The following is a 13,507-nucleotide window of genomic DNA, read 5'->3' on the forward strand; positions in this document are numbered from 1 at the left end:
CTCAATTCTTAAATATAATTTAACATTTTATTTACTTTCATAATGAAGTATGTTAAACTTATAATTACAAAATTTAATTTCTCATTAATATACTTATTAAAAAAATATATATTTTTATAATGATATAAATTTTGCTAAAGGCGAAATTTTAAATAGAGTTGCTGATAAAGTCTGCTAAAGTTATACTGTCCCCTAATGATATTTTTTTTTCTAATGGTTCTAAAAAACTATCCATTAGAGCCATTTATACCTTAAAAAAAGATGATTTAGAACAATTTGAAGGTTCCAGATGGCAGGGAAACAGTTTTTAAAGTTAATATGCGCCATTTGGCTTCGATTTTTTTCATATCTAAAACGTAGAATTATAAGTATTTAATAGAGTTATGCACTGATATGGATTCCTTTCAAAGGATTGCCTTCTTAATTAACGCAACGGTTTCATTTTAATTCTTATTTTACGTTTATAATTTAATAAAAGATAATATAATGAAAATAATAAAGGCAAAGGCATTAATGCCTATTCACTGCGATTCGCTTTCTACAATAGAAGTTGATAACCATCTGTTACCTTTTGTTTTTCTCATTTAAGTGAATAAAGAAAGTAAAAAAGATGTCAAGAAGGCATTGAACTATCGAAAATGATGAAATTATATGAAAAAATATTCGGGTTATCTTTTAATATTCGACAATAAAACGAATACGAATGGAAAATGTTCCCGTAACAAGCTTTCTACACCCGATAGTGCGCATGTCAATACAGGGGAGATAGTACAGTGACGTTAGACAAGTCGTCACTCGCGAGCTGTTGTTTGAAGTGGTAAAACGTGTTGCAACTAACTTACTGTTGCCAAGTAAGAAAGCATCACTCAGTAGATATTCTAGAACTGATGAATGGATATGTCTGACTCTATAGAAATGGGTGAAGAAACTGTTAGTTTAACTCGTCACAATGCTGCAAGATGTACAGTTGCTAGACGTTGTCGGGAATTTTATCTCCGTAGATTAGAAAGAACGGAAATTATGAAAAGGAGATGGAGTATGTGTACTGTAGAAGAAAATGATAAAATTGTTACACCTAAGAAGACATCTTCCACGCCGGATATCACCGAAAGTGTGGAACAGTTAGACGTAGATGGAAAAGAATGTTTAGACTCTTATAACGAAAGATGTAGTTTGGATTTAGCTATGAAATGTCTTAGACAAGAAATTGTAAGTACTACCTGAAGTATTTTTAAATAATAAATATCAGGAATTAATCGGGAAACGTGTATATTATTACTTATATTCATTTGGAATTTTTATTTCTACGCTATTTATAATTCATTGCAGATGAAAATAAATTGCTAGACCGGTATCTGAACTCGTGGTTTGAATTATAGGGCATTGGGGCCTTGCCGTGTACTGGAATCCTTAAAAGGATACTTTGAATTTTCTGTAGAAATCAGGATCTGTTTCTAATCTAAATTACTACACAAACACGTTAAAATGCGTAGAAAGGTGAATAGGTTAACCTATTAAAGAATTCAGGAATTATTTGAATAAATGTGATTCGATTCAATTTTTATCAATTATTTACGAGAAATTCTTAATTGTTCCAGTTTTAATTTGGTAGAACACGAATCAAATTCAGACAAAAATTTTATTCCTGTAGTGAAAAGTTTTAATTCAAATTGACTCTATAGAAATCTCTTTGAGTAATGCACAGTACATTTTACACGTTCTTCATAAACTGTCATTCTTGATATGCACACGAGTATAATTTTACTTTCAACTATCTAATGATGGACATTTTTTTCATTTTAAGTGTATAATATACTCTTCAGATATCTCCTAACTAGTTAAAACTATCGAACAATTGTCAAAAGTGTCTGTCCCAAGGTGATTGAACTGATAAAACCTTCTAAAAAAGCAGAATGGACAGTCAACCATGGTCCGTGTCCTTAAAGAATGGAAGAGTGGAAAAAAAAAGATTCTTAAGATTATACATTTCGAATTGTTTTCTCGTTCGTTGGAGTAGGGAGAATGTAATGTTATCTCTTTTATTATATTTCTATTTTGTAAAGATGTACAGTACTTAATCAAATTTCAGCAGGAAATTTGTTTTTACCTGGTCACATCATACCGGATATTTGTTTTAACCTAACAAAAACCGGAAGAGTCAGTAGTTCGGGTGTGGGGACCACCCCCAGTGACTGAACAGGTTTTCTATGTGACACACTTTCTAACTCGACACATCACGTGATTTTTTGAAATATGTTAGAAAACATTTTCTCAGAGAGTCGTGCGACATCCTGAGAGCCCATTTTAATGGTGCCATACATTACTTTGTACGCGTTCCATTTGTTTTGTTGATGACTGCATAATTATGAAGGAAAACTAATTACGTTATTTTTTTTTTCTTTCCTGTGATAAGAATTTTCTATGATGTTCGTCCTTCACATGGAAAACCCTTACTTGGGTGTAGTCGTCACACGAAATGTGTAATTGGTACGGTAACGATGATTATGTGGGCATACTTCACGAAGAAGGAAGGGACGAAATTACATAGAAAAAGACGATTGAACTACTTTCGTTGTCCATTTACAACACGACCAGTTCGCGTAGGAGTTTCGGGTCATTCTGAAGATACGCTCTAATTGGTTGATAAATAAAGGAAAACATAAGTAAATTTTATACTTTACTATTTCACTGATCTATTATCCTAAGGAGTACTTTCTTTCTAGGAACCTTGCCACCGATTACTTTTTTCTTTCTTATTTATTTTTCACACGATGATTCTTTAACATCAATATTATTATTTATTTTTACATTTATTTATTCTGTGTTATCTGCGACAAGATCGTTATACAACAATAACATTTTTATCCGATAATATTTATTTTGTAATTATTTATAGTTTTTCTTGTTAACTTACTGGCGCCTAGGCGTACATTAATTGAAAATTCAACTTACAATAGCTAAAATAAGGGAAATTTCTTTTAATATTCTTACAAGCTTAGACGGTAACTGGCCAGAAAAATAAATATTTAAAATAGTTTTTCTATACTTTAACTGTATTGAAAGCGTCCATAATGCCGTATCTACTCATCGCCATTCTATCTAGTATACATTTCGCTCGAGTTCAATCGTGAATTATATAGTTTAAGTGACTGTATAGAACTGTATAAAAGCTTTTATCATATGGATAGATTTATATCGAATTAAGTCTCCTTTCTGCAGTTTTCGTTTTTGCTAGATATACGTGAAATAAATCTCTTAGGCTTGCAAGTAATTTTATGATATCGGCTAGATTATCATCAATAAATTTCATTAAAACCTTTGAACCAGTTCAATTGTAGTAGTAGATTGTGCAAAATAATAAATACCACGAAAAAATATATTTATTTCATTGTTTCGAGAAAACATTACTCATATTTTTTTTTTTGCGAATATATTAGAGAAAAATGTATTTGTAAGAAATATATTTTATAGTGAATTTTTATATAATTGCAGAGAATATTTTCAATGAAATTTAATAAGTAGCGCAATAAAATATATTTAAAATTTCATTATTTTTAGAAATTTATGAAAGAGAGACCATAAAAAACACGAATATAGCGTTTGATTATGCTTTAAGGAAGATGATTTAATTGGAACGGTTAAAATAATTAAAACCTACTTTATAAAAATGAATTGTTTATTGTGCTTTTTAAAGTAAACAATACAAAATTTAATTTATTTGAAGCTTTTATGAATCATAACAATTTGAAAATTCTTCCTCTCTTTTGAGGAATTTTTTAAAAAATTGTATTTTTGGTGAAAGGAAATAAAAAAAAATAATAATAATAGAAAAAAAATGTAAAAATTATAACCGCTACTGAAGCTTGATAAACAAGATTGTCACAATAAATTTTTGTGTCAGTTGAATTGTATGATTTATTACGTCGAAGAATGCAGCATTGTGTTGATGTACCTCATCAGTAAGTTTGAGGAAAGAATTGTTGAACGTCCTGTTTTCTTTTCTTATTGTTCAACAGGAAATTCTTTATTTATTTTGAGGAATCCATTGTTTATTTAAGGCTTTTATATATCGTCAGATTTTACTTACAGATTGAGAAATTCTGCCTCTTAAAAATATAATACTTATTGTTTTAATTACGACTTACGAAATTACTTCTTGTGCATTGACATGTCTGTTATTGAATGCCATTGCCCAATCCTAAAGTTTATGATCTTGTTATGGACAAATCGACTCTGTACTTGTTTAAGCATCCGTGAAAAGGAACATAAAAATATGATTCTAGCCTACGAGTAAAATTAATTAACTCTTTAATTTATGATTTATTAACCTAGATCATATTCTTTATTCGAAAAAATTCAACTTAATTCTTATATGGAAACTTTGATTGATTAATCTACAGTAAAGTTATCCTGAACTTAATGAGTATTTTGCTTTATTTAACGCAACATAATTTGTGTTTTTATGGATCATTGTCGGCTCCCTTTTTTTTATTTATGACATCCTGTCGTCCCATCTGCTAGGCGACTTTACAAGTTTACCTTTACAAAGGTAAGGTTAAAAGTAAATGCTACTTATTTTTTCTTATCGTAATGTTTCTTCGACTAATATTCTTGTATTATTATTTATTTTCAGTTTAAATTAATAAACTTTAAAACATTACGATCTAATTAGAAGAATATAAAAAAAGACTTTCAATTGAATTGAAGGTTACATTCGGTATAAGGTTTCAAGCAAGGTCACTACTAACGTTCCCCTTTGACTAGAAACAATGCACAGGACCAATTGTAATTTTATTTTTTTGATCGTTCGACACTTGATGACCTTGTCATTTGATGCATGACGAATACAATGATCACATTTGCGTGATGTTACTTATTGTTCCCGTCTAAGAATGTCATCCATTTTTGTCTTTCCGGTGAAGATTCTTCATCTCGAATATCAAAAATCTTTCTTTATATAATTAGTTTACTAGAGTATGTATTTTTAAGTTCATTTATTTGATAAGTAGATAGCCTACTCTACTTAGTTTCTCAGGCATTTGCGTGTCTAAGTGGGTGGTTTTTAAAGGTCACAATAACTCATTAAGTATTTCTCGCGAAAAATTTAAATTATAATAGAATATCGTGAAGTGTTTTTACAAGAGATTTTGGGAAGTCCACATTAAAAAAGAAAAGAATTTTTTATTTTTTTATTTTTTTTGAAGTTTTGAATCGCATCGTTATAACGAATGCTTTACAAATAACGGTTATTTCTCGTGTTCCGCAACCGTTGGCATTCTCCTCAACCCGTAATTTGCATAATATTTGCATTTTTAAAATATTTCTGTATCTAATTACGTTATTAATGTTTCGGAAAAGCTTAATAATCTACTTACAACCGTACCTATTTAGTGAACTATTTTAATATTGGAATTTATTCAACAGCTTGTAACGTTACAAATGAGTAAAGTGGTACTTAAAATTTCCAATTACAATATTGAAAAATTAAAAAAAAAAAAAATAATAATAATGAAAGATGTATATAGAATAAATACCGCGAACGTTTGTATATATTTTGCCACTATATTAATTGATATATCGGCCTTCGATAATGTTACATAGCTGTACTCTATAATTTTCTATCATTAGAATATAGTGCATGAAGCTATTAGCAAAATTCTCTTTAAAGAATCAAAATTTCATGCTACGATACGGAATTTTATTAAAAATCACCATTAAATTTAAATTATTGTATATTTACCATTGAAAGAATGTTATAAATCCAGTTTTTTTTTTTCGTTTTCTTTCTTTTTTTTTTGAGGTTCAAAAATAAATGAATGCATTTGAAAAAAGCTTATTCAAATCTTTGTACAAGAAAATATGTGCTTGACACTGCATTGTACTTGCTTTAAATTTAAATATCGTTCGTGAAAAGTTTAAATAGGAGCATTGAACCAAGAGTAATGACACAAAGATATATTCATTTAAAAAGAATATTTTTCCTCATATTTTTACTGTTAAATGATGCTAGAGAGAAAAAAAAAGCTGATGTAATATTGAAGGTGAAAGGTCATAAATGTTTGCTAATAATTGATCAACGTATCCGGGTTATATTTTAAAGAGATTTATATTACTCACAGAATATTCATTAGCTGGTGCCATATTAAGAAGAACATTATTTAACTTCTATATATCTTGAACATCTTGAACTTGTATAACAAAGGTGTATTCATACTTAAAGCACATGACAGAAGTTCCGCTTTCTAGCAGCATTATAATATATTACAGTAGAACCTCGTTAATGGGAACTCATTTCTTCAGGATCTGTTTTATCAGATCCGAGTGCGGCTTAAACAGTTAATCTGTCAGTAAAGAAAAAAAAAAAGTTGTTCAGAGCAACGTCATGAAAACTTGAGCTACTAGATTCAACTATTCAAATTACTCTTACGTGCTTCACAATAATGAAACTATTGATATGAAATATATAAGTAGCTCAATTTATTGCGGCGAAGCACTTGAACGATGAGCAGCTGAACTCGTTGCAGTGAAGTATTTAAGAGATGAACAGTTGAACTATCTCGCGATAAAATAACTGCACGAACAGCTAAACTTATTGGAGTGAAGCACCTAAGAATATCACAAATAGTTACAGCTTGAACCACCAAAGAGTAAGAAACAGCTAAGTGTATTGCTGTGAAACATTCGCGAGCAAATGAACAGTTAAATTTGCTGCTCTGAAGCATTTAACAGATGAATTTTCAAGAAAATAATAAAGAAAAAAGTCTCTTCTTTGAAATAAAAAAGAGTTTTCTTGCATGTTATTACCATACTAGTTTAATTATTTCGTAATTCTTTTATATGTTACTGACATAATGGATACCGTTATTCTCATCAAAATTCTTAACGAATGAAGGGCGAATAGAGATTTGAAGAAAACTAAAAATGAAATCAAGGTTAGGAGGAAGTGAAAATGGGAGGAGTCACTAACATTTTTGAAATAAGTAAACTGAAGGTCAGATTTATGGGATCGTCATTTTTCCTTATTCGAAGGCATTATATATATAAAATGAGATCGAAAAAATTATATAAGTTATATATAATTAATTGGATTTAGTTCATTTCAGTGTAATAAAATGCAATAATATAGGCTAAGGAAACAGAAATAAAAATTGGAAAGGTAAAACGTGAAAATTTTCAATAAAAAAGTAATAAATTATAAGTAGATTCGATTTTAGATATAATTTTATTAAAGTTATTAAATAAAAAATCAAGGAATTAGCTTGTTATTATTGAAAAATGCTGTTTTAGAGCGTTGAGAAATTGCATGATTAATTAAAAAGGAAGGCAATTTTCAACGGGTAGAACGAGAACTCTGAAAGAAGTGATTTATTATTGTTGAAAGCTCTATTTTGTAGCAATGTGTCCCCACTAGCAATTAAAATATTTTTATTATTTTTAGCATTCTTTCAAAAAGAAAGCTAAAAATAGTGATAAGAAGTCGAATTAATTTGCATTTTTGGCATATTTGTATGTTATTTAGCTCGAACCACAATCATTAACTTAGGGGGAAAAAGCGAGTGATTGATTGCTACAAGTTCATAGAAAATTACAGTTTGAAGATATAATTAACTTCAATTGAATTTTATCAGTGAAATACATAATACATATTTTGCTCCATATTACTCTCTGGGGCGTAGAAACAGGGTAATAGTGTTCAATTTGCATCACTTCCGCCATTTTGTCATTTCCTCTGCAGACAAATAGAAAAATTATTGTGACATCCTATACCAGAATAATGGTAGGGATCATCCAAGGACACATCAATTTATAAATAAAAGAAAAAGAGTATTTGAACTCATTTTAACTACAGCATGGGTCCTGGGAATGATAGGTGATGCTTCTTCAAAATTAGTTCTTAAAAGAATGCCGCGCACAGTTTAGAAATGATTTATAGTAGATTGAATAACATTGTTTAAACTCTCGATTTTCTAAATAAACCCTTTGCTATGTAAATAAGTGACTATGCAGATGTCGAGATGGAGACTAATCTTTGTCAACTGGATCGTGACGTGACGGTCCAAGAAGTCGACCTTCACGCTTTAAAGACGACGAGGCCATTGTTATTATCCCTTGAGGATAAATGATGTTGTTTTAAATGTACATTTTCTTTTTAAATATGTATATATGTAATTTTCAATTTTTATCTTTTACTTTATATAGGGAAATCAGAAAAAAAAAGTTTATACAAATTTACAGCCTTTCTACGAGCAGTTAAACAAAAAAAGAAAAAACAAAAAGTTTTTTTTGTTTCTTTAGTAAGAGAATAAGCGTGCAATTAAACGAAGCGTGATTTGAATTCAAATGAATTCTAGCATTTAGTTGCGGAAGTTTTAGAATATAACGGAATTTATGAACTTGTACGTTATATTTTACAAAAATTTAATTGTAATTTAAATATTTTTAAAATAAAATCTTCAAATCAGGATCTAGAAAAGTGTAATTTATGAACTCTTCCTTGCAGGCCTGGACTTACACTTGTGGTCTTGAGCTATAACAGGAAACAGGCCCTTCCCCTCTACTGAATAATGATAACTTGCGTGAGGCCCTATGCCCTGGGTTATAGACATAACGCGAAGCACTAAGTTACAATATGGTTTAGCGTGCAAATGCAGCCCTGTTCCATACATTTTTCTGGTTTTGTTTTAATCTTTTAAGCTAAATACTTAAATAAAATAAAACTGCATTTATTAACGTCTTATAATAAATCATAATTTGATGTTTTTATTGCAAATTTTTAATAAAATTTTCAAAGATGAATCTAGAATTTATCAACTCACTTTTTTGCATTTATCTGATACTTTTTTAATCTTTAAAACTGAACAATTGATTAATTATTCAATAAAATAAAATTTACTAAACTTATATATATATATAATTGTTTTTTTTTATTCTGTATAATAAATGGCAATTTTTATATTTATATTACAACTTTTTGAGAAGGTCTTTGACCCTTGGTAGATCAGATCTCAATAGGAGACCAAATTATGTTTTAACAAGGATCCTGTTACTCGCTTCTTATTAATTGGTTTATTAATAGATTCTCGCACTCCGAATGATACATTCTTATATTAATAACATCTTTATAGATAGAAATTTCGGATGAGTGATTCGGAGATAAATGAATTGTAATCAGATTTTAGCATCTAACTATTCAATACTTTCTATTAGTGAGAGTTTCTATATAATAATTAAACAGAAAATTTAATTTCTAAGTTTTAAATTCCTATTTGATATAGAAATTAAACCTGTTAATAGTAATTTTGACAGGAAGAGATTTACATACGAAATAAACAAGTAACAACTTAATACCTCAGCCTACGAGGATAAATTTAAAGATGTGAGGCCCTAACTATATCATTACGAAAGGGTCTTTTACATATTAGGACTTGCAGAGCCTTAAATTAAATTAAATTTTCAGCTAACTTCTATTAAAAAACAGTTGAATTTAATAGTTAAATTTAAGAGTTTACTTGTCTAGATAGGTAAAATTTGGTATTTAGGTAGTATAAATGGAAGGAGATTCGATATTATAAGTCTATTACAGTACTCTGTGAGATATTTAATAGGGAGGAAAAAAGAAAAAAAAAACACGGACGTAAAAAGTGAATACAAAAGTTATTGTTTATTATTATTATTTTTCATTAATTAAGTGTTAATAATGATAAAAAAAGCGTAATTAGTGTTATATTTTTGTCTATTTTTAACCTTCTATAATTAAATTTTTCCTTTATAACACGCGAATGACACATAAAAAATGTTAGTATAGAAGTAAACATTTCTATTTTAAACAAATATATATTTACATATATTTATTTATAAAAACAACTTATATTATATAATAATAAACTCAATGGTACTTGTCATTTATTACGAAATAACAAGTATCAAGTAACAACTTTTGCATTTACTGTGTACGTCCAAGTGTTCACGCTTGTTTATAAAGTAATAAATGCTTAAAATTTAAGCAATGAACTGGCCAGAAGAGCAGACATTGTTAAGTTTTTAAACAAAAACTTCTACATTTTTAATTAAAATTCTTTTATCCTGTCTTACGACTTGCATAAACGAGTTACGTAACAAAATAAGAATAAGGAAAACGTAGAATTTTTTAAATTATTATGCCTTCTAAGAATTATTAAGCATTAGTTATTAATACAAAATAATAGGCATTAACTATAATAATATATAAAACGTAAATGAAACCACTTCTATATAATTTAAAAGAAGGAAAAAAACTACTTTCTCTCACAGGAAATACGTAAAAATTACTATCACATCTATTAAATTTCTCAAAATAATAGATCTGTTTTATCAGACTATTCCTGTTAAGAGGCCTTGACAGGATACGGGATATGACTTAGACCTCTAACCTCTGAATCACATGACTGGTTTTTCTCTCCGACACTCGCTTCCTATGACATCACCCGTTAATAGAGAGAGTCATTAGTGAACTTCTTTGTATTACCTCAAAGAATACTTGAACTTAATGTATTTCGACAATATAATTGATGTAGCATTTATTATATAGATGAGGAGGAGGCACTTAAAGTGTCAGAATCCGCAAAAATTAGTTTGATTTACTCACGTTTGTGTTAAGTGAGTCTTAAAATACTGATGAAAAAATGTATGATCTTAATTAAAGGCTAAAATTTCATGTATTTTCCTTCTCTTTAGTTACATCTTTTATCTTTTTTTTCGTGTTAAATGGCTTGCTTTTATATAGATAAATCGAGGACACTTTTTCTATTGATTAACACTTTTTATATCAAGCAAAGATATTCTTTCTATTCCTGTTAAAAGCTTAATATGATACTCGCTTATTATCATGACCAAATTAAGCTTTTCTCGGGTCCTAAACTCATTAAGAAGAGCTAGTTTTGTCTATAGTTTATAGGGACTTTGGAAAAAGAGTTAGAGCCAGTAAATTATTATCTTGTACACAAAAGAAGCCCTTGCTTTGTGTTCTCGAGTTCAAAAACTTTCAAATAGAAGCAATTATAAGGATGGAAATTCAAGAAAACTGAAATTACTTGGTCTTTAGGATCTTCAGATATGTTAATCTGTCACTAATTATGGGCTAAATATATACAGATAATTTCAGGCTACTTGAATTTCCATCTTATATAATTATTTATATCTTACATCTTTATAATTATTTTTATTTCTTAATTACTTAAATCCTTATTTAAAAATTTATTAAGATAAAATTTAAATAAAATTAAACAGCAATCTTATCACAAGCTCTAGATGTATTGTTTTACAGTATCTAACAAATCACACGGTGTGCTAATGATAATAACTTTACAGAAATATATTTCTTGAAGCAGAGAATTTTGGAAAAATGCTTTATATTAGTTTTCAGTTTCAGTTTAGTGTTATATTAAACTGTAAACTTCAGCTTCAGTTTAATATTAGTTGTAAAGAAACTCTTACAAGAGTATTTGCAAATATATTAACCACGAGGTTTGTAGTAAGATCATCATTCGGTTATTCACCTATTACTTCACGGTCGATAGAATTGTTAGAAGTTTTCATTTTAGTTCTATTTGGCTTAATGAACCTTCACTGTAAATCCATACATTTGGGAAACCGTGAGAATATACTTCTCACCCACGGAAATTTGACACCCCTGAGATATTTTTACAGCTCAATGAAGCAGAGTATAAGCTCAGAAAATTTATTTAAATTATAGCTACAATTTATGGTGCGAAAATAACAAATTTCGTATAAATTTAGAGTATTTCCGCTAGATGGCGCCAGATAACAACTATTATTATCTTTATGAAATGCATGGCGCCATCTATTTATCATTCATGATATTAATGTGACATAAAATCATTAACGGTGTTAGTGAATGGAAAGTTTCTCTAAAAAATATTTTTATTACCATTATTATTATTATTTTAAAATTGATATTTATAAAGTATATATATATACAAGGGCGTCGCCAGAGGGGGGGCAGAGGGGCAGTTGCCCCTCCCTAGACATGCGAAAAAAATTATTTAAATGCTAAGTCATTTATTGCCCGATTTATAATTCCCGCGCGAAAAACCCAAGATGATTATGTTTTAATTAAAATAATCTTCTTAAAATTTATGAATCGTTTTTATTTTACCTACATACAATTCATATCCTCTATTAATTTATATCATCTTGTCCCCCCTGGCCCATTGGCTGGCGACGCCCTTGTATATATATATATATATATATACACACACACATATATATGTAAGTAAAATATTTAAACAAATTATATATAAAAATTTATTCTAGTTTTTATATTTTTCGAAGTTTTAAGAAGTATCGAATTTATTTTTTGGAAACGTTCTTTTGTAAAATAGAAAATTTTAAATACATTTACATCAAATAAAATAATGGCGAATATATTAGAATTTTTTTCTTAAAATTCAAGCAAACATTATGCTGTGTTATAACGGTTAGATAATTTTGTGGCGCCATCTCTTATCAATACTATGCATTAATAAATGATGGTAAAGGTAATATGTTCTGATACATTTTAGCGTTTTAATTATATTTAATGTATAAATTTTAATTATTATTGATAAATTTCAGGTGTTTGAAAAATTTAATTTTAGTTTAGTCCTAAAACAATAGCGTATTAATGGAGTACGAAGAATAAATTTAAGTTTTATTTCCATAAATTAAAAGAAAAATATCTGTATTTATAGACTTGGAATTCTAAATTTATATATATGTATATTTTTATATTTCAGACTTCTTTGGTATCTCAAGATAATGATTTATTTCGTCAACTGTTAACACTTCACGATTCGATAGCAGAACTAAGGGAGAAGCACAATTCAGTGATGATCACGTGTTTGAACGAAGAGCCAGATACAAGCCACAGCCCCAGTTGGGAATCTCTTTCGGATACAGACCACACAATGTCACCAACGTCGACTTTATCTTCGTGTTCTAGTCAGTCGCAGTCTATGATATCATTTGGTACCCCTGGTGGTATACGACGTCACACCAACCCCGAAACTGATTACAATGTATGTATGAGATGTCGCACCGGAAGTAAAGGAGCACCTCCTCGACGTAGAAGTGTTCACCACATTTATACATTAGATGATATTGATTCGTACGATTCTGGTGTACAATTACAGGGTTGTCATTCTGATTCGGATCACGAAATTTTTGTATAATTTTTTTTAGTATGCGAGTGTCTTAATTTTCTTGAGTTGAGAGAGACTTTGACGCTAAAATTCCTTGGCATCTGTGAAAGATGGAATTATCAAGGAGTTTAAATATAAGGAATGTTTATTAAAAAGGCAACTTTTGGATGTCACACAAGTGTGGCAGTCAGTATTTACTGTAATTTTACCTAGTCATTCCGCCAATTATATTAGGTAATGTGTGTATAAAAATCGTAAAGAAATAAATTTTCAGTGTCTTAAAAATTTGGTACATAAAAGTCAATGTTAAGTACATATCACAATGGCAT

General features: G+C 29.0%; 1 protein-coding gene across 1 annotated transcript; it reads left to right on the top strand.

The window, feature by feature from the left end:
- The first annotated feature begins 799 nt into the window (after window positions 1-799).
- Window positions 800-13,463, top strand: LOC136978190 (uncharacterized). Its single transcript, XM_067273839.1, has 2 exons — window positions 800-1,209; window positions 12,774-13,463. Exons 1-2 carry the CDS (start codon window positions 892-894, stop codon window positions 13,206-13,208), a joined length of 753 nt encoding a protein of 250 aa, XP_067129940.1. The 5' UTR covers window positions 800-891; the 3' UTR covers window positions 13,209-13,463.
- The last annotated feature ends 44 nt before the right edge of the window (window positions 13,464-13,507 follow it).

This window comes from Centruroides vittatus, unplaced genomic scaffold, assembly GCF_030686945.1.
Source record: "Centruroides vittatus isolate TY-2023 unplaced genomic scaffold, ASM3068694v2 contig_5, whole genome shotgun sequence".
Classification (NCBI taxonomy): domain Eukaryota; kingdom Metazoa; phylum Arthropoda; class Arachnida; order Scorpiones; family Buthidae; genus Centruroides; species Centruroides vittatus.